The sequence below is a fragment of the Nyctereutes procyonoides genome, unplaced genomic scaffold (genome assembly GCF_905146905.1).
Source record: "Nyctereutes procyonoides isolate TBG_1078 unplaced genomic scaffold, NYPRO_anot_genome, whole genome shotgun sequence".
Taxonomy (NCBI): domain Eukaryota; kingdom Metazoa; phylum Chordata; class Mammalia; order Carnivora; family Canidae; genus Nyctereutes; species Nyctereutes procyonoides.
Window position 1 is genome coordinate 37140125 of NW_026575131.1, and position 20773 is coordinate 37160897.

A 20773-nucleotide genomic window follows, 5' to 3' on the forward strand; every position below is an offset into this window, starting at 1 on the left:
TGGAGGGTGTTGGTTGGTCACCGGCCATAGCCACTAAGTGTAGGGGAGGAGCAGCTGGGGTAGGGCATGGGGCGTGTTCTGTACCCTTGCCAGGCTTTTGGGAGGTCCCAGGGTAGATAAGGCAGGTGCTGTTATGGCTGCTGCCACATGCCAGAAAGAGCCTGGGACATGGAGACCTGGTGCTGAACTTCGGTGTGACTTCAAACCATTCTTTCCTTTTCTGGGCCTCAGTTTCCCCTTCTGTCTGACAAAGGACTAGAGCTGGGGCCTGTTGCCTTAGACAGCCCACAGTAACACTGCTCAGAGTGAAGCAAGTGGGGGGCCCAAGGCTCACCCGTCCCCCTGCTCTCCACAGAAACCATTGAGATGCTTCCAAGGACTCCAAGGCTCTGCAGGACCAGGGGCCTCAAAGCCCCCCTGCCCCTGCACCCTGTTTGCACTCCCTCCTTGCCAGCTTACACCCCCCCCAAAGCAAAGCCAGGCTGAGGCCCCTCTCTGGCCAGTGGTGGTCCACCTCCTGAGCTGCTCTTCTCCCAGACTCGGGGCAAGCCTCCTTGCCACTCTCACAGCTCTGCCTGCATCCTGGGAACTCCCAAGTCCTCTGCTCACGAGCAGTGTTTCCTTTCTCAGACCTCAGGGTCCCTTGTGTGCATGGAGCTGTCAGATCCAGGGGGGCTTCAGAGGCCTATCCCCCCATCATGGCAAAACCACGGGCTGTCCGGGGCGGGACCAGCAGGGCCCGGGCTTGAGGCACTTGACTCGGGCTGCTGCCTGCAGGGAAGCCGGGCGGTCCCCTGGGCAGGTCGGGCTGGCTGCTCAGAGTCTTTCCCACGTCCTCAGCCAGCCTGTCGTCCTGGTATAGCTGTTTCTAGGCTGGACCTGTGCTCTCTGCTCTGTGGAGCAGGCCTCGTATGGGACAGGGCTGGGCCTGCTCACTGTGCTCCTTGGGGAAGCTCCTTTCTCAGACCACTGAGGAGGTGTGAAGCCCGTATTATCCCAAACATACTGAGAGCCACACGGCAGGCAGCACAGACGTGCATACAGGTGCTTCTGGCTGTAGTCGTGCTGAGAAAGGGGAACATTTACGGGCAGCCAGAGAGCTCCAGGGACTCTACGCCCTTTACTCAGGGCTGGATGCTGCGGGTCTGATGGAGGAGACCCCTGGGGGCCAGTCACTGCCTCAGAACCTTGTGTGGGTCCCCAAAATGGCGGCTGCACCCCACCCCACGCCAACCAGTGTCGCCAAGACATCTTCCTCCTTGACCCAGGGTTTGGCACCTGGCCACACTCCTGAAGCTACCCCACCCCATCCATGGCCAGACTCGGGAGCTGGGCTTCCCCAGAGCTGCCAGGGACACAAGCACCAGCTGCGTCCGAATCCCTCAAAATGTATTCATTTCATTGCTATTTGTTATAAAAGCAGCACTGCAACTTTATTAAAGGATAATTGAAAAAAGTTACTGGTAATCCTACCCTAAGCCCTCCGGGGCACTCCCAAGGGTCTGGGCTCAGGACAGTGGCACTGCCTTGGCCAGCCAAAGGCCCGGCCTTCTCACGCAAGCCATGACTCAGGGGCTCCCTCTGCCCGGCTGACCCCATCATGGCCCCCCTGGGCTCGCACACCACCACACTGAACCACCCCCTTCTGGGTTCTGTTCCCTGCTCTCCTCTCAATACATTCCCCGGGGGGAGACCTCCACAGGCCACAAGATGCCAGCATCTTTATGGCTCTCAGATTGTTTTGCCAAAGTGCGAGTCTTGTTCTAGGGACCTTGGAAGTGAACCAAGAGCCCCAGCTAGATGAATGGGGCCCAACAGCAACCTGACCCAAGGACAGAGAAGGGGTCTCCGTCCTGCCCTGGCCCCAGCAGATCTACCCCAGTGGCCACCCAGTTCTTCTAGGGCCCCCACCGCCCAGCCACACTAGGCTGGCATCCAGGCCACCTTCCTCCTAGAAGCCACTGCCTAGCCTACCCCCTACCCCCTAACCCACTGCCCCGTTTTGAGCCATCCCTGTCTCTCCCAGGCTGGGCCAGGCTGCTTCGCTCTTGTGGCTCCCAGACCCAGGGAGCCTGCTGGTGGAATGGCTGGTATGAGGGGTGGTAGCAGCCTGGGATGATTCTGGACCTTTCAGAAAGGGTGCCATGCCCAATTCCCATCTGAGCCTGACTGAGTACATGTTCCTGTCCCCAGCCAAGGTCCATGGGACATTCACAGTTTGCTTATCTGAGGCCACTGCAGTTTTTGGCTTGGAGATCCCGATTTCCCAGAAACCGCCCCCAGAGGGGTGGGACAGCAAGCATGTACTAATTCATTCCCCACTTCCTCTGAAGTTCAGAAGCAACCTGCTAGCCCCTGGGGCCAAGATGAAGGCTTCGGGCCCTGGCTGCACCTGTGGCGTCACGCTGGTCCTGCTCTCGCTGCTGGCTGTCCTCCATGCGACCACTGCCCAAAAGGTAACGGGTGTCCACGGGTGCCTGAGTGGGAGTGGTGTGAGCTGATTCACAAGAAGGTTCTCTGTGTGTGCAAGTATGTGCAGACAAATGAGCATGGATCAGTGTGTGTGCAAAGAAGCAGTGCTGACCGTCCACCGGGCCCTAGCCTGGGGCTGTATGGCTACTCTCCCACTTGATAGAAGGGAGACCTTCTTTCTTTTTTTTTTTTTTTAAAGATTTTATTTATTCATTCATGAGAGACACACACACACACACACACACAGAGAGAGAGAGAGAGAGAGAGAGAGAGAGAGAGAGAGAGAGGCAGAGACACAGGAGACACAGGCAGAGGGAGAAGCAGGCTCCATGCAGGGAGTCCGATGTGGGACTCGATCCCTGGTCTCCAGGATCACACCCTGGGCTGAAGGCGGCGCTAAACCGCTGAGCCACCCAGGGATCCCACCTTATTTTCATTTTACAGGGTGGGGGCATTGGGGGTTGGGAGTGCAGCTCAGCCAGTTGCTGCTGGGAGCTGGTGGTGGGTGGGGTGGGTGAGAATGGGCTTCATGAGGCCAGCTCTACCTCTCCTGGCCGAATGGCCTCTGGGGAGTTATTTACACTCTCTGTGTCTGCTTCCTCATCTGTAAAATGGTAAAAAGCTCTGAAGAGCTTTTTTGTGAAGAGCAAACCTGTAATATTTAGAGAGAACTTAATACAGTGCCTGCCACCAAGCAGAGACAGGCCACAGGTCACCCGGCCCTTCCCATGCCTTGGTGCTAAGCTGCGTGTGCAGCTGGACATACCATGTGCAGGGAGCAGGTGTGCAAGGCTGCCTGGGGGCACACGTCCCCCCTTCCTGGGGGGACCGCATGGCCTACAGGAAGAGGGCATGGGGCCGGGGAGGGGCCACGGCTGTGGGGCCAAGGGGGGCAAAGAGGAAGGCAGTTATGAGACGGGGCCTCGTTGCCTACAAGTTTCACAGTTCCTGGAAGCACCTGGTGGGAGAGGGGCAAGTCCCAGTTTCCATGGAGGCCAAGGTCACCAGAAATCACAGAACACGTTCACTCCTCTTGCACGGGGCAGAGCTAAGATCAAATGTGAAGCTGTCTGACCCCTCAGGGCCCCCCGCCTGAGGAGAAGGTGAGAGTCACCTCGCAGACACAGGGCTCAGGCTGCAGAGCCACGGCCTGGCCCCCGAAGGGGGCAAGCAGCACTCACAGCGCCCTCTGCTGTGAGACGAGTGTTCACATGTGAAACACCTCACTGGGTTTGGCCTGGTCATTGGTTCAGTTGGGGTCAGGGGCCAAGGGCAGGGCCCCCTCTGAAAGTGCGCCGTCTCACACTGAGGTGGCATTGAAACAACCCCATCCCCTCCCCCTTCACGGGTCCAGAATGACATCAGCATCTACAGCTTCACCGTGGACTCCAAGGTCTCGTCCAGATTTGCCCACACGGTCGTCACCAGCAGGGTGGTCAACAGGGCCGAAACTGTGCAGGAGGCCACCTTCCAGGTGGAGCTGCCCAAGAGAGCCTTCATCACCAACTTCTCCATGTAGGTGCCTTCCTGCCTTCTCTCCTGTTGCCCTCCTCCAGCCCAGCACCATGGCACCATCCTCCCTGGAGACATCCTGCCAGGAAGAGGAGCCCTCTTCCTGTTGTAAAGTGTGCAGGGATGGATGCCTTAGGTGTGTGTGCTGTGCCTGTAGACGGTACAAGGAACCAGAGGCTTCACCCATGAACTTCATGTGTTCTCAGAGATGTCCCACCCCTCTACCCTTCCCTTCATCCCTCCCTCCCTCCTTCCATTCATCCCTCCTGCCATCCATCCCTCTATCCACCGTCACCAAATGCTGCCCGGTTGACAGATGGAGAAGCACAGCATCTTGGTATCTTTGCCTCTGAAGAGTATAGTGCTGGGGCATCCTGAGGCCAGACGCAGGCAGGAGGGAGTCACAAAGGCAGAGCCAGCTCAGAATACAGAAGCCTTCCTGACTCCCGGGCTGCCCCACAATGGAGCAATGCCTCAAGGAGGGGGATCTCCTTGTCACGGGAAGTTCTAAGCCAGGCTAGTTCCCTCCCTCTTACCTGGGATGCTGCAGAGGGTGTTTCTGCTCTGGGTCAGAGGCTGCACTGGGAGGCCCCTGGGATTTCTGTTTGACTCTGTGGCTCACTGCTGATCCTCACCTTGTCCTCCCCCATCCTTCCTGGGCTGTTTTGCAATGTTTGCCAGATGCATGAAAATCCTCTCCATCTGTCCCTGGCCCCACAGGAGAGGTGGTGATAGAGGGCAGGCCAGAGAGACACTGATCCCAGCAACTCATTAGAGGGTCAGAAAGCAAGCTTCTCTCAGCTGGGGTCCCTAAACTACCCTGAGACCTCTGAAAAAGTGCAGAGGGGCCTGGGTCCTTGTGGTTGGCTCCTTCCTCACTCCCTACCACCCCCTTCAGCATACCCTGCTTCTCCTCACCCTGCAGCCAGGGCCTGTGCTGCCCAACTTGCAGTGTGAGCACTGCAGGGTATACCCAGCCTCCCACATGGGTGCCAAGGCCAGTAGGTGGCCAGGTTCCGGGCACAATGCATGTGCTGAGAGCCCAGGGCCAGCACCCCTCTCTGGGTCCAGATGGTGTTGTTGAGGGAGATAAGGAAGTGGAGGCAGGGTGCTCTGCTCTCTGACCTGGCAGGGTGCCCCAGCTGGGCGTCTGGGAGGAGGAGCCCCATCTCTGGCCCACAGTTCAATTATAACCAGGAAGGTCAGGAAGGTGAGGAGGAGAGACACTGGGTCCTAATGCCTTGGCTGCACCTCCCTGCCCACCCCTGCTCACTCTCACTCGTTCATGCCACTTCCAGTGGGACAGGCGTGTATGCTCGCTGACATCCCTACTCACCTCACAAGGAGGATCTGGAGCAGTTCTTTTCCTTCCAGAGGAAAAGCCCCGGCAGTTCTTTCTAACCCCAAAGAACAGCCATTAGGATTGTGTCTACAGCCCGGGAGACCCGTCCACCAGTTGTCCAAAGCCTATTCCTCCAGAGGCCAAGCTCTGTGCAGAGTGCCCTGGCCGTGCCGGCGGGAAGAGGGGGCAGCTGCAGGGGAGAGGGATCCAAGCCTTTCAGACCCGAGTTTCCTGCTGGCCTGGGAGCCCAGCACCCCACCACCCCTGCTCCTCCACCTGCCCCACACAGCTGCACACAAGGCTGGGCGCACGTCGCCCCGGCAAGCGCTTGCTGGTGACTGACCCGTTCCTCTGGGAGCGAGCTGACGGAGCGGGCAAGCTGGAGTGTGGGGCCCGACCGCCGGGGCGGAGGCCAGGGCTTACCCCGTCCTGTGTCCTCTGCGGCCTTCCTCCCCCGTCTGTTCAGTGAGTGGGTGTCTACCAGCCTGCGCACGCCTCAGGGTAGGGGAAGCCTGGCATAGCTTGCAGAGGCCCACCAGCCTTCAGCCGGGGCCCTGCACGGAGCCTGGCCTACAGTAAGTACCTTCCAGGGACGGGCTCCGGCAAAGACAGGAGTTAGTCTGTTGAGAGGCGCAGCGAGTCCGGAGAGGCTCCGTGGAGGGGATGGGATTGGAGTGGGCTGCCCCCATCAGACCCTCCACAACTGCCGCCCTCCTGCCCCAGGATCATCGAAGGTGTGACCTACCCAGGGAACATCAAGGAGAAGGCTGCGGCCCAGGAGCAGTACAGTGCAGCTGTGGCCAGGGGAGAGAGTGCTGGCCTTGTCAAGTGAGCCACGGAGGGGGTGGGAGGGAGCCCCACTGCGGGGGTGGAGGCTGCCCTGCCTTCAGCCTCCAGCGGCCATGCCCTGCCTGGCCTGGAGGGACAGACCTGATGCTCCCCTCCCCCAGGGCCACTGGAAGAAAGACGGAGCAGTTCCAGGTGTCGGTCAACGTGGCTCCAGCTGCCAAGGTCACCTTCGAGCTGGTGTATGAAGAGCTGCTCAAGCGGCAATTGGGAGTGTATGAGCTGCTGCTGAAAGTCCAGCCCCAGCAGCTGGTCAAGCACCTGCAGGTACTGCCTCCTCCTGGAAGGCCTCCAGGAAGACACCTGCTCTGCTGGGAGCAGCCCCTCCTTCCCCCTCTGCCTCCTGTGAGGCCCACAGCCCCAGCTCCCAGCCGACCCAGCGCCTCCCTTCTTGCCTCCAGATGGACATTCACATCTTCGAGCCTCAGGGCATCAGCTTCCTGGAGACCGAGAGCACCTTCATGACCAGCGAACTGGCGAATGCCCTCACCATCTCGCAGAACAAGACCAAGGTAGGCTGCCACCGTCGGCGGGCAGTGGTCCCGAGAAGCCTGTTGTCGGGCCAGCCTTAGGAGTCTGTCCAGAGAGTGGGACAGTGAGCAGAATGTCTGAGCTGGAGGGACTTTGGAGGGCTGTGTCCGTGCTGCCACTTGGCAGAGCTGGAGGATGAGGCCTGGTGGGTGCTGGTGTGAAGCCTGAGATGGACAGAAGGCAGGAGCCTGAGGGAGGGCCCCAGGGTGGGGAGGGCAGCCAGCTGGATCCTGCACATCTTGAGCCCAGATGGGGATGAGGATGACCATGGGGCTCCTCCCAACTCTGGCCCATCCCTCCCCAGGCTCACATCCAATTCAAGCCGCAAAAGACAGCGGGACAGCTGGACAAAGTCCTGGGTGGCAACTTCATTGTCCGCTATGACGTGAACCGGACCCTCTCTGGAGGCTCCATTCAGGTGTGTGGGCTCTAAGGCGAGAGTAGGGCAACCAGAAAATCCATCCGTGCTCAAAGGCCTGACGTTGCATGTTCTAGAAGGAAAGGCAAAATAACTGCCCCTATGTATCAGTGTGAACCAGTAGCATCATAGACTGAAAACAAGTAATTTTGTTAAGTGGTCCTGAATCAATTTTTTTTTGGAGGCACAGAAGTTTCACCTCTGCCAAAGAGATGCCTGCACAATTTCCCTTATTGTCTTGGCTGCCAGGAGGCTCATAGTTCAGTTTTACGCTCAATGGCAGTAGCTTCTTTCACATAAGTTTCTGGCATCATTAGGCTTTACCTTTACACTTTTGATGGACCTTGTTTTTAAAGTTTTTATTCTTTTGGTGGATCTCAGGTTTATTACATCTGAACTTTTTAGGGTAAGTTGCCTCAAATGCTAAAACAAATAGGGGTAAAGTGGAGTAAAGTTCTAGTGGGCCATACATGAGCAGGGAAGGCAAGAGAGGGGATGGACTGAGCTGTAGAAGATGGTGAGGATTTGGGGAGGTCAACAGTGGGTCAGAGTCAAAGGGGGCTGCGTGAAGAGAGGAATCCAAGGATTAGGGTGAGAAGGCTGGTCTGGGGCAGGGCAGGGCTGCCCCTCTTACTACCTGGGTTTATTTCACTCTGATCACAGATCGAGAATGGCTACTTTGTGCACTACTTTGCTCCCGAGGGCCTGCCCACAATACCCAAGAATGTGATCTTTGTCATTGACAAAAGCGGCTCCATGAGTGGCAGGAAGATCCAGCAGGTGAGTCCCACTAGCCAAGGGCATGGCCCTGGGAACTCGCACATGCCTCGCACCCTTGGCTCTGGTCCAGTAGGCAGACTCTCCCTCCCCCATCTTCCTGGGGAGGGGGCACTCAGAGAGTGAGATTGGTCAGAGTGTGGGCAGGGCTTGCCCCCCGAGCAGGGACCATGGGAGCCCGGGAATGCCAGCCCAAGTCCCAGGAGCCCCAGGGAGGCCCTACTCACACACCCACTCTGTCTCCCACCCTCCTATCCAGACCCGAGAAGCCTTAATCAAGATCCTGGATGACCTCAAGCCCAACGACCAGTTCAATCTCATCAGCTTCAGTGGGGATGTGACTCACTGGAAGCCACTGCTGGTGCCAGCCTCGCCTGAGAACGTGGGCCAGGCCAAGAGATATGCTGCCAACATCGAGGCCCAAGGAGGTCAGCACCTCCGTAGTCCTGCAGCATGGGTGCTTCCGGGGCAGTGAGCCCAGCCTGGGGAGCTGGGCTGGAAGCCACCCTGAGAATATGTGCCCCCACCCCCCCAGGGACCAACATCAACAATGCAATGCTGACGGCCGTGCGGCTGCTGCAGAGTGCCAACCAGAAGGAGCTACTGTCAGATGGGAGTGTCTCCCTTATTATCCTGCTCACCGATGGTGACCCCACCGTGGGTGAGGACACTGCTAGCAACCCCGGAGCACACCGCCCGGGGTGGGTCGCTGGGGTTCTCGCCCAGCTTGCATGGGACCTGAGGTGGGGGTGGTTATCTGAGGCCCCTCTGGCTGTGAGATTCCAGAAATGTCATTGAACAAATCACTGTTTTCTCACTTCCCCTTCCCACACTGCTGGGTCCAGGGGAGACCAGCCCTGCAAGGATCCAGAAGAACGTGCAGAAAGCTATAGATGGTCAGTACAGCCTTTTCTGCCTGGGCTTTGGCTTCGATGTCAGCTATGTCTTCCTGGAAAAGCTGGCACTGGACAACGGTGGCCTGGCTCGGCGTATCTATGAGGACTCGGACTCTGCCCTGCAGCTCCAGGTGCCAGAGCACCCCTGGCGGGCTGCATGGGTGAGGAGGGCAGACCCCGCCCGGCGCTCCTGACACCCCCAACCTTGCAGGACTTCTACCAGGAAGTGGCCAACCCATTGCTGACAGCGGTGAACTTTGAGTACCCAGACAATGCTGTGGACAAGGTCTCACAGGACAATTTCCGGCTCCTCTTCAAAGGCTCTGAGATCGTCGTGGTCGGGAAGCTCCGGGACCAGAGCCCTGATGTGCTCTCAGCCAAAGTCAGAGGGCAGCTGGTGAGGGTGGCCGCCATCCTGCAAGGGAAGGGTAGCCGGGGCCGGCGGGCCGAGGGCTGGGTCTAGAGCGCAGCCCTGCAGGGCTCCAGTTGACCTCATGCAAGTCACAGTGCTCCCTGCCACTTAGAGATGACAGTCGTCAGTCTGCACTGTTACTGGGCCTGAGGACACTAGTGCCTGGCACTCCCTCCTGTCCTCACACTGGCCCTCCGAGGCTGTGGTTGGGCAGGGAGGCCTGTTCCCGTTTCACAGATGAGTGGGCTGAGACCCAGGCAGGGCAGGCAACTTGCCTTGGGCCCCCCGCAGCGGGGGCAGGAGCCTGGCTCCCCGGGTGATGCGCCGTCCCTGCTCAGCCCTCCTTGCCTCTGTGCCACAGGAGGCCCTCTCATTGCACAGACAGAAACAGCACCTGCTCGGTGCCAGGTCCTTCTCTAGGCCCTGGGGTACGATCCTCACAGGAGAGACGGTGCGGGTAAATCATCACACGAACAAGGAGCTGCAGGCTGCGATGGCCGTGACTGATAAGCCTGGGGACTTGGGGGGCAGCCCTGGGAACCCAGACCTGGTCTGGGAATCGGGGAGGGCTACCTGGAGGAGGCCCAGCTGAGATCGAAGGATGATGAGGAGGTGATAGAGGCCAGATGGTGGGGTGACAGAGGAACGTTCTGGGCTTGCACGGCCAGCAGGCAGTGTGTGTGGGAAGAACAGCGGGTGGGTGAGTCTGAGGGGCCTGGGGGGCGCGGGGCCCCACCTCAGAGGAAGTAGCAAGCCGTGTGGCCAGCCTACTGGATTCAGGCCTAGCCGCTACCTCCCAGAGGTGAGGCCTGGGGCAGATCACTTAACCTCCCTGTGCCTCAATCTCCTCTTGTGTAAACATCAGAATAGGTCACCCTACCCACCTTGTAAGGCTGCTGTGGGGATTAACGTCTGGCCCCATGTAAACACTCCATTCACGTTAGCTGCTAATATGAACCTGAAGGCCAGGGGTTCCCCAAGTGCAGAACTCAAGGTGACTCAGGTGGTTTACACAGACGTCTTTGTTTTAGTAGTTGCGTATTTATTTTAATATGTCTCCTGAAAAATAGAACTTGAACACCAGACCTAAGATTTTACAGGTATGATTGCTCGGGACAAGGCCAGGTAAATCGTATTCATCTATTTAAAGTTCGTTTAAGGAAAACCGTCAAATCGCTGCATGTGTTGACAGGGCAAAATTCGTGCAGGTGGCCTGCATGTGTCAGTTTTGGGAGACCAGGCTCTGGGTGAGACAGAGGAGGTGGCTCCAGCAGGGGTAGTGGGATCTGATCCATAATAAGGTCTTCGGCTGCTCTGGGGAGCGGTGGTGAGAGAGGGCAGGGTTCCTCTGTCCCCAGACCCCACTTCCCAGACTGCGGGCTGGGCAGCCCAAGACCAGAAGGCGCCTCCCTGGGGAAGGAAGCAGCAGTCCCCCCAGAGCTTGGCACCATCCCACAGAGCCCAGCCCCAGCAGAGGGCACCGGCTTGGGCAGGGGGCAGCTGGTTGGGGCGGGTGGGGCCTCAAGCCCTATCAGGGCCGTTGATACCTGCGTTCTCTTCTAACTCCGCCGCTGACTGCAGGAGGAGGCTCTTCCCTCTTTGTCCCCAGGGTGTCTGTTTTTGGGATGAGCATGGAATGCATCTGGGCCCCCTTTCTGCCTCCATACTGCACTTGCACTTCCTTCCTGCTGTTTCTACACTGGCCAGGGGGTCAGATCCCATTCTTATTTCCCTTTCTCTGGAAAGGCCAGTCTGCCCTGAGCTCCCGGCTGTGACTGCCATGTTGCCCTTGGAGAGTTTGCTGCCTTTTATCCCACATTCTTCCCATCTTGGGGGGCTCTGTGGCTGAGCCTCTCATGCCCCAGACTCCCCCCCCCCCCCCAGCCCCAGCCTACTCCAAGGAAATGCGGTCCTCGCAACCAGCGCATGGAAGCTGTCCCAGTCCAAGCAAGTTTCTGTGGGAGCGCTCGGGAATGGCAGGTCCTCACTACTCCTGCCCGGGCTGGGCCCCTCTTTTCAGCATATGCAGAACATCACCTTCCAAACGGAGTCCAGTGTTGCAGAGCAGGAGAAGGAGTTCCAGAGCCCCAAGTACATCTTCCACAGCTTCATGGAGAGACTCTGGGCATACCTGACCATCCAGCAACTGCTAGAGCAAATGTGGGTAGCCCACACCCTCGAGGGCCTGCCAGGGCAGCCACACACAGCCTGAGCACCTTCCCAAGCTTTCCTGGGGAGGGGGCGGCGGTGGGGGCAGCTGGCATGGGGTATCTCCCAGGCAACATGTGTGAGGTTCAGACTTTCCCAGTGGGAACCTTCCAGAAGGTTCTGGAAGGGAGGGAGGACCTGACTAGGCATCCAGGGAGGACCTGCTGAGCCTCTGATGCCTTCAACCTACAGGGTTTCAGCATCCGGTGCTGAGAAGCAGGCCCTTGAGACACGAGCTCTGAACTTGTCACTCAGCTACAGTTTTGTCACTCCCCTCACATCCATGGTGGTCACCAAACCTGAAGGTGAACAACGGTCTGAAGTTGCTGAGAAGCCTGTGGAAACAAGTAGGTATTAAGAGTAGGACCCCAACCTCTTGGGAAAACCAATTGTTTTTTTTGTTTTTGTTTTTTTTTTAGATTTTGTTTATTCATTTGAGGCACAGAGAGAGGCAGGAGAGAGAGAGAGAGAGGCAGAGGTAGAGGGAGGAGAAGCAGGCTCCATGCAAGGAACCCAATGTGGGACTCGATCCCAGGATTTCGGGAGCACACCCTGAGCCAAAGGCAGATGCTCAACCACTGAGGCACCCAGGCATCCCGGCAACCCAGTTTTGATCCAGTGTTCTCCAGAGCCTCGCCTCCTTCCCTGGCCATATCCCAACCTAGACTCGGACCCTAATCTCCCAGGAGCACCAGGACACTCATCCCATTTCACTGATGAGGAAGCTGAGACCAGGGCTCCTGACCTGAGTTCACCGCACCTAGTCAGTGCTGGGGCTGAGAAGCAAGGTTAAACAGAAGTACTTTACATTTATTGAAATCACTCCAACAGTGTATTTGCTTTTCTTTCTTTTTGCTTTATCCAGGAAACAAACACAAGAACTTTCATACCAGTAAGAGCCTAATTCCCTCAAAGGCTGGGCTGGGGGATGGTTGGCTGACACAGGGCCTAAGGCACCGGCCCCTGAAGTTGCTGGCCAGGGCCTCTCCAGCCCAGCCCTGCTGCCAGGAGGGGGCATCGTCTACACTCAGGTCCTGTCCTGGGTGCTTAGGAACACAATCCCTGTTCAGCTGGGGATCCCAGAAAGGTATATCCAAGAAACAAATCCGCATTCCTCTGATTTCCAGGTCATCATTCTTTCTCTAGATTTCCTCCTGTGGGAGACACGATGCACAGAAAAACAGGTGACAAAGGAGGAAAGGGATGGGGGTGGGGGTAGATTGACAGGACCTTGACCCCAGTCACATACAAGACTCTGCCCTGAATGTTGGGAGAGTGATTTGCCTGGTTCTCTAGGCTGGTTGGCAGGGCTGGGACTCAAGTCTAGTTATATCTGATTAGGAGGCATCTATGCAGACTCTGTCCTCACTGAAAGAAGAGGCTATAGAGGACAAGGTACTTTGACTTGGGGGCTGGAGGGCGGGGGCTTATGTCCCAGTGGCAGGGGGTGCGGGAATTCAAGAAGGGTCCATTGTTCCCACTTTGAATTTTTCCTGGCCATGGAGGGAAAGGCTCCCAGAATGATGAGTGTAGGGAGGGGAGCCATGTGCCCTCTCTACATCCCTCTCCTGGACTGGGCCCCAGAGCCCCGGTTTTGGGGACCCATGACACTACTTGAGAGAAGACTGCATGTATCAACTTTTCCAAAGCTGGACCTTCCAGGAGGATACCCAGTGACCCATGGAGAGACGGACTCCGAGGACCTCCTAATGCTCCTCTTTATCCACTCTACCTTACGCCTCGGGAACCAGACATGATGTTGGGTAAGCCGCTTTCTGACCCTCTGAGGGTCTACTTTCCTCAAGATGATCATTTAACAGGGCCATAGAGTTGGAGACGTAAAGCACAAAGCACAGAGCTGGACACAAACCAGGGAGAGTCGCTGTGGGGCCTGACATGACATATCGTGCCTTTATTTTCACTGAATTGGATTTATTACACTCTGGAGGCTGGCTCAGGATGGAACCTTCTAGAAAGGGAAGGCTTCCTCCATTTCCAAAGCTAACCGTGAACCCTTGAGCTGTTTCTGATTTCCAAATCTGGACTCAGAAACAGTGCAGAGCAAGGCAAGACCCTGTGTCCCCTCCATCTTCCCTTATAGCATGTGCTTCTGTTTGCAAATCTCATTACAGAGACTCTTCTAGTGTGGCAGGGGTTGCGGGGCTGGGTGGGTGGCGTGCTCATTGCTCTCAATCCTCATTGTCCCCTTCCTTTCTGTTTCTGGCTGTCCCTGCACTAATGCCTGCTTTGGTGCCACCAGCCCCCTCCATTCCTGGTGAAGTGCTTCAAGGTGAGGATTTAAGAGCCAGAGATGTCGCCCCAGCCAGAGCTCCTGCAGTAGCTTCTGACCCTGTAACAGGGCGACTCTGGGAGAAGAAAGCTTCGGGGAACTCTACAGACTTGTCACGTGGGTTTCCCAGTGTTGAAGTTGAGAGAACCCTGGCCACACGCATCCGGGTCTCTATCTTTCAGCATCCCCCCCCCCACCCCGGGGAAGGGGCTCCCTTAACCTCGACTTCTTCTTCTTTCAGAACGAGCCAAGGCAACCTCATCTCCAGGTAAGTTGCCAGCTTCCCTCAACGCCCCCTCCTTGTCCTTGCCTCCTAGCCCAACCTACCTGCCTTAGGAAGCACACCTGTTGTCCCAGCCCTCATCCAGGCGCCTCCAGTCATTCTGATGCTGCCTGGACAGAGTGTGAACCGCCTCTGTGTGGACATCAAGCACTCTCAGGGGCCAATGAAGCTGCTCTCAGACCCTGACCAAGGTGAGAGGTGCATGTCCGGTCATTCCCCCAGAGAGTCCCAGACACCACTCACGCCCAACTTACTACCCTAGAGACAATGATGGGACATCTGCCCATGGAGACACACCTTGCCCTGTGCAGGCCTGTCCCAGATCCTGACATGGCCACTCCCCTGAGCACCGACACTGGCACTCATACATCCACCCTGCAGACTCCTCCCTGAGCATGACACGTCTGCAGGGCTGGGTAGCCTGGGCACTCTGAGGTGACCAGACGTGGACTTGCCCCCAGCACTGCCATACTTTGGGAGTGGGGAGACAGACTTGGGCATAGGCGAGCTCAGTGGTTTATAGTCAGTGCCTAGAGCGACATGGAAGCAAACCCAGAGGAGGAGACAAGAGCTGTCTGGGGGACAGGAGGGGCTGCACTGGGTCATATAGGAATGATTGGGCCTTGGCAGACAAGTAGGGACCCACTGGGTGGAGGAGGGGAAGGCAGAAGTAGAGCCCTAGAAGGTGCTGGAGGAGGGTGTGGAGGCGGCAAATGGTGAGGAGGTAGGTGTGTGCTGGCCAAGCCTGCACCCCCGGCCCCTAGAAAGGTCTTACTGGTTGAACTGAGCGTCAGGTCAGATGCAAGGAGGCACAGCGCTCAGGGATGCTCACACACACCTGCAGAGCCAGCCAGAATCAATGAGCATCTATGGCTCCCTCGCTGCTCCCAGGTCCCCACAGTCTGTCACTCATCCCGCCCAGCCCATAGTCTGTTTGCTCACAGAGGAGGGGGGATATCACCCCTCTTCATCTTGGTCTTGGCTGTAGCACCTCATCAGGCCAAGCACACCAGAGGCTTTACGCACGTTCGTCGATTTCAGACACGATCTCCCTTTTCAGAGGGCTCGTCCGAAGGTGGTCATCACTGAGGATTCGGGGGTGCTTCCACAGCCATCTGAAACCAAGGGAGGAGGGGAGAGGTCGTGGGAGCCAGCTCCCAGTGTGAGGGAGTGTTGGGGAAAGGGAACCGAAGAGGTCAGCTGGTGAGAAGGGGTCTGAGCGGATCTCGGTTCAGGCCAGTGCCCAGCTGGGGCCACGGCTTTGACCTCTCTGCTCCGGGCCTGCTCAGGGATTGAGGTGACCGGCCAGTATGAGACAGAGAAGGCCCAGTTCTCATGGATCGAGGTGACCCTCAAGAACCTCCAGCTGCAGGTCCGCGCCTCCCCTGAGCACGTGGTAGTGACTCAGAACCGAAGAAACTCTGCCTACAAGTGGAAGGAAATGCTGTTCTCCATGATGCCTGGGTATGCCCCTGTCTGGGGCCCCTTGAGTCCCCCACCGCAGGCTGGGTACCTCTCTGGCCACATCAGTTAGCTGGTGACAGTGCAGACAGGTGACCTGAGCCCACGGACCTGGGAATGAAGTGGCTGGGCAGGAGTTTTCTGCAGTGGGCTGCGCCTGCAGTAGGAGCAGAGATGCAGAGAGCCCTGCACCATACCCTCCTGCTCGGAAGGGTACTGAGCCGTTATGCTAGGACCTGGCTGCCCTCATACCTAACCTAGGTCACTGTCCCACGTGGGGCACAGCGTGGTTTAGAGCTAGCTCTCCCATTAATCCTGTGTGACCCTGGGCAGGCTGCTTAGCCCCTCTGAGCCTATTTCCTCACTTATCACCTGAAATAATCACCTGGCTCTGAGTCAGAGGGCTGAGCAGAAGATCCAATGAGAGGATGCGGTCTGGGTGTACTTTGCCCATTAGACAGCGTGCTACCCACTGGGCATGGTGGAGGGCAATGCTGTCAATGTGGTGAAGTAATGACAATAATGAGAAGCTGGAGAGCACTGCCCCCTGCGGAAGGTTATGAATGTCATCCTTAGCATACTCCTGGAGCCCTGATGAGGGACGACAAGTCCATCTGGCATCAAATACTGGGCAGCTGGTGGATAATGCAGGAGGACTGTGACCTTTTCTGGGTGGGGCTGCCCCACCATAGGGCCTTCCAGAGGCAACTGTCCAGCTTTGGAGGTCACAAGAGGCCTGGGAGTGGGGCTGAGGACCCTGTCCCTCTTTGAGCAGTACCCTGCAGTCCCATGGCCTGCACCGAATACAGAGAGCCTTGTCCTCTGCCCTCCAGAGATGGGTTGCCACTTGAGAAATGAGTGCATGCCTGGAAAAATCCAAGGGCTTAACCTGAAAATCGCCCAGTTTCATAAGAGTGCTTAAAGTTTAATATTATCTGATAAATGCACAAAGAATGACAGTCTTTCTGTGCCCCGGACATGAACACTACAAAATAGAATAAAGGGACACCTGGGTGGCTCAGTGGTTGAGCATCTACCTTGGCCTGGGGTGTGATCCGAAATCCGGGATCGAGTCCCGCATCGGGCTCCCTGCATGGAGCCTGCTTCTCCCTCTGCCTGTGTCTCTGCCTTTCTCTCTTTCTGTGTCTCTCACTAACAAATAAATAAGATCTTTAAAAAAAAATCGAAGGTAGAATAAAGAATTCCTATCACTTGCAGCAAGAGAAAGTCCGAATATTTTCATGAGCTATGGAAGATACACATAAGGGAAAACAGACCACGTCTTGTACATTAAATCAAGACAGTGCAAGTTTAGAGCAATTCCATTGAGAATAAACTCAGTGTAGGGGTGTCTGGGTGGCTCAGTCGGTTGAGGGTCTCCCTTCAGCTCCGGTCATGATCCCAGGGTCCTGGGATCAAGTCCCACATCAGGCACCCTGCCTAGTGGGGAGTCTGCTTCTCCCTCTTCCTCTGCCCTTCCCCCTGCTTGTGCTGGCTCTCTCTCTCTCTCTCTCTCTCTCTCTCTCAAATAAATAAATGAAATCTTTAAAAAAAAACTCAGAGTAACAGCAGGGGTCTATTCAACATGCTTAAAAGAGCCTGACATTCCTAAGAAAACCAAAAAGGTAAGAATTTCAAAGATTATCTTAAGTTAAAAAGGACAGGATAGAATGAAAAGGGACTTGCTCTTCTAGATGTAAATAACAATAATCATCAGAAGAAAGCGGCACTGGCCATAAACACAAAAGGGACAGAGTAAATGTGTCAGAGAACTGCCTAAATCATATAAGAGGAATTTATGGAGAAACCAAATCTAAGAAGACCAGGGAGGGAAAGGAAGCACTGTCTCATTTTACAAGGAATGCGCCAGATCTCACTAAGTTAACGTCGTCATCCCAGTTTCCCAATGAGGGGATCGGGCCTGAGGCCGCAGCAGGAAGGCCCGAGCCCAGAGGGCAGCCCCCCTCCCCGCTCCCACCCAGACTGCACAGGACACTCGGTTTCCCCGCAGCCTCAATATGACCATGGACAAGACGGGGCTCCTGCTGCTCAGCAGCGCAGACAAAGTGACCGTTGGTCTGCTACCCTGGGACGGCCCTGGAGAGGGGCTCCGGCTCCTTCTGCGGGACACCGACCGCTTCTCCAGCCACGTCAATGGGACCCTTGGTATGCTGCCCGGGGCTCTGGGCATCCTCAGAGGCCACCTCTGCCGGCGAACAGGCGGCGCCCTTCACCTCTGTCTCCCAGGCTCCCTCTGTCTTTATTCCTTGCTGACCAGCCCTTGTCTCTCAGGCCAGTTTTACCAGGACGTGCTCTGGGGGCCCCCAACAGAGGCCGATGACAGCAAGCGAACACTGAGGGTTCAGGGCCGTGATTACTCTGCCACCAGGTGAGCCTGGCCAGGGGTCGGGCCCGAGAGGCTGGGAGCTGGGCTCTGGGGACCCTGAGACTCTCTGTGGTCCCCGTATCGAACCTGAGCTGTCTCTGTCTCTTCCCATCACACCTGAGATTTGCTGACCACCTATCTTTTTGTCTGTCTATCCATCCCAGATTGGTCAAGCTGGATTACCAAGAAGGATCCCCAGGAACAGAGATTTCCTGCTGGTCTGTGGAGCTGTAGTTACGTGGGAGGGGTTAAGCCCACCCCCCATGCCACATGACTATGACCAGAGGGCCACCAGTGGGGCCTGGGCTGGGACGGGGAACAATATTTTAACTCATTACAAATAAAGAAAGGTGCTGTAATCCCAGGCAGTGGGCATCTCTGGTTGCATCTGGCTAAATCCCACATTAGAATTAGAATCTTAGAATCTTCCACCGTGACCCCCTCAAGGGCCTGTGACCAGTAAGACCTGTGGAGAACTTTCAGTCCAGTCTTTACAAGTAGAGAAACTTAAAATTTAGAGACATTAAACCACCTATTTAAAATGTTGCTCCAGCCTCCAGCTGTGGGTCTAGGACAGGAGAACATCAAAGGTTTCATGTGCTTTATGGTCACTCAGTCCATGAAAACCAGTTTTGACTTAAAAAAAAAAAAAAAGAGGAAGCGTGAACTGGGTAGAGGTTCTTATTAGAAATAAATGTCCTCAGGTGGGCACAAACTGGGCAGACATTCTTTAGAGGCCAACTCCCCTGAGGTTCTCAGCAAGCTCCTGGGCCCCTTGGCCATGGGATTTGCATGACACAGTTTGATTCTCACACCTGTACTCAGGGCCAGGCCTGTCTGCTCATTGCCTTGTCAAGAGGCTAGTACTGAAACAGAAGATACAGAGGGGAGGCCCCGGGCCCAGGAAGGAAGCCAGCGTCTGTCCCCAGGAGCCTCTAAGCCCATGGACGCACTCCCAGATCCTGGGCTGCTAGGGGTCTGCTCTCCCATCCCATCCGGGCCCTGGGTTTAGGCACCCCAAAGATTCCAGCCAACTCCTGCATAGCCAAAGCATATTAAAAAACACACACACACACACACACACCTTTATAGTTAATCTACACCTATTTTAAAAATGACACATGTCTTTGGCTTACAAATAAAAAGCATAAAGAAAACAAAGCAAAAACCAAGAGAATGAGATCGAAGAGAAAAGGCAAGCAGGGGAAGACTGAGCTCAGAGGCACCAGGCAGGGCAAGGAGCCTCAGCACAGAGCTGCGTCCCCCACATCCTGGCAGCCAGGAGAAGGCAAGAAATGAGCTCGTCAGCTCGCTCTCATGGAGCAAACTTGATCACCAGAGAAAAACATTCTTTCTCTGCTCCAGAGCTTTACAGAATGTTTGCAGAGTGACTCTTTCTAGAAGGGGCAGAGGAGAGGCCAGCGGGAGGGATCTCTAGCAGCAGGTTTGCCAAACACACGGGACCACTGTGCCACCCTGCCCCTCTCCATCAAGCCTGGTCGGCAGGCGGGGGTCACAGGCTGAGTCCCCTGTGAAGGCTGCTGGGAGGGGCTCAGACCTGAGCACCGTGAGGCAAGGGAGCAGCCTCGTGGGCTCTGTCAGACTTGCCGTGGGTCTGGCTCTAACATAGCGCGATGAGATGAGTGCCTACCCCAAATTCACCCCTGCGGGGACCTGCAAGCTGGCTGTGGAATTGGAGCCGTAGCAGAGGGGTGATGGGTCACCATCTGGCCCAGCAGCACTTGCAGGGCAGGTGTTCTCTGTGAAGACAGTAGCTGCATGCCCTTCACTGTCTTGTTCACTGAGTGCCTTCCAGCACCTAGGCCAGGCCCTAGGCTGAGTGCTGCAGGTACACTGGGTACCCTGGGAAGCACGGTGCCTATTGTTGGGACAGCTGCCACCCAGAGAACACCCTGGGTTGTTCCACCCAGAGAACAACCTGATGCCAAGAAGAGACGGGGGGCGGGGGAGGGGGGCGGTTGGGACATTTTGCCCGACCTGGGTAATGTCAGGGAAGGCTACCTGGAAGTGGTGTGGTTGGGGTGGAATTTTGAAGAATGAGGAGAAGTTAGCCCAGTGGAAACAGAGGGCAGGGACAGCAGGCCTAGAGCCAGAGCACGGTGCCCTGAATTCAGAGGCGAGGGAAAGCTGTGCCGTGAGGTGCAGGTGGTGAAGCAGGGCCAGGCCGGCCCGGGCTGTGCACCCCTTGCCATGGAGCCTGCCTTTGAGCCTGGAGGCTGGGGGAGGCATCAGAGGCTACAAGCAGGGGCAGACATAGCCAGGATGATGTGGGACTGGGGAGAGGACAGGGCCCACCCAGTTTTTGCCTGCATGGAGGGCCTCCCTAACACAACCATGCATTGGTATTGGGGGAAAGGGGCAGAATTTTGTCTGGGGCCCTCCTCCTGCCTTTCTCCCAACTCACTGGGCATGGCGGCAAGCTGGAGGGCCAAGGCAAAGATGCTTCGGGGGACCAGAAACCATAATGATGAGGTGTCTTTACACCATCTGGCAAGATCTTCCTCCCCATTTTATAGATGTGAAAACTGCCTGGTTTAAAGTCCCACTTCCTCAGCACGGGGCTGGATGGGCTGCAGGGCCTGACCACTTATGTTTTCCCCCAGACGGGCCTCCCCAGCAGCCCCAGGCCCTGGGAAACCCTGGCTCAGGCAGTTGGGCCCCTGGAGTGGGAGGAGGGGAACTTCCCAGTGACCCATCGCCAGATCCCACACCCGCGCCCACTGGCAGGAGTGGCCATTCCCAATCTAACCCCCACCTCTCCCAGGAGAGGGATGGCCCTGCCCTGGCATAAGCAGAGCTGCCTCTGCTTCCTGCTGGGGGTGCCCTCTGCACAGCACGCCCATAGCCCCTCATAGCTCCTCAGGCAGAGAGGACAGCAGAGGCAGAGGATCTGGGGCATGAGGGATTAGGTTTGCAGA

The 20773-nt window shown here is 56.7% G+C and overlaps 1 protein-coding gene across 5 annotated transcripts; it reads left to right on the top strand.

Moving 5' to 3' along the window:
- The first annotated feature begins 2308 nt into the window (after positions 1-2308).
- On the top strand, positions 2309-18193 carry ITIH4 (inter-alpha-trypsin inhibitor heavy chain 4). Of its 5 annotated transcripts, none has more exons than XM_055344829.1 (24): positions 2309-2456; positions 3827-3987; positions 6050-6154; positions 6277-6439; positions 6574-6684; positions 7008-7121; positions 7785-7901; positions 8158-8326; positions 8434-8559; positions 8744-8925; positions 9006-9191; positions 11227-11366; positions 11607-11761; positions 12280-12306; positions 12542-12598; positions 12756-12809; positions 13064-13177; positions 13675-13821; positions 13946-13972; positions 14062-14178; positions 15277-15451; positions 17460-17614; positions 17741-17837; positions 17999-18193. In XM_055344829.1, exons 1-24 carry the CDS (start codon positions 2367-2369, stop codon positions 18066-18068), a joined length of 2859 nt encoding a protein of 952 aa, XP_055200804.1. In that variant the 5' UTR covers positions 2309-2366; the 3' UTR covers positions 18069-18193. The 5 variants fall into 5 exon arrangements, with proteins under 5 accessions (XP_055200804.1, XP_055200808.1, XP_055200806.1 ...); XM_055344833.1 differs by having other exon boundaries at positions 13675-13704; XM_055344831.1 differs by lacking the exon at positions 12756-12809.
- The last annotated feature ends 2580 nt before the right edge of the window (positions 18194-20773 follow it).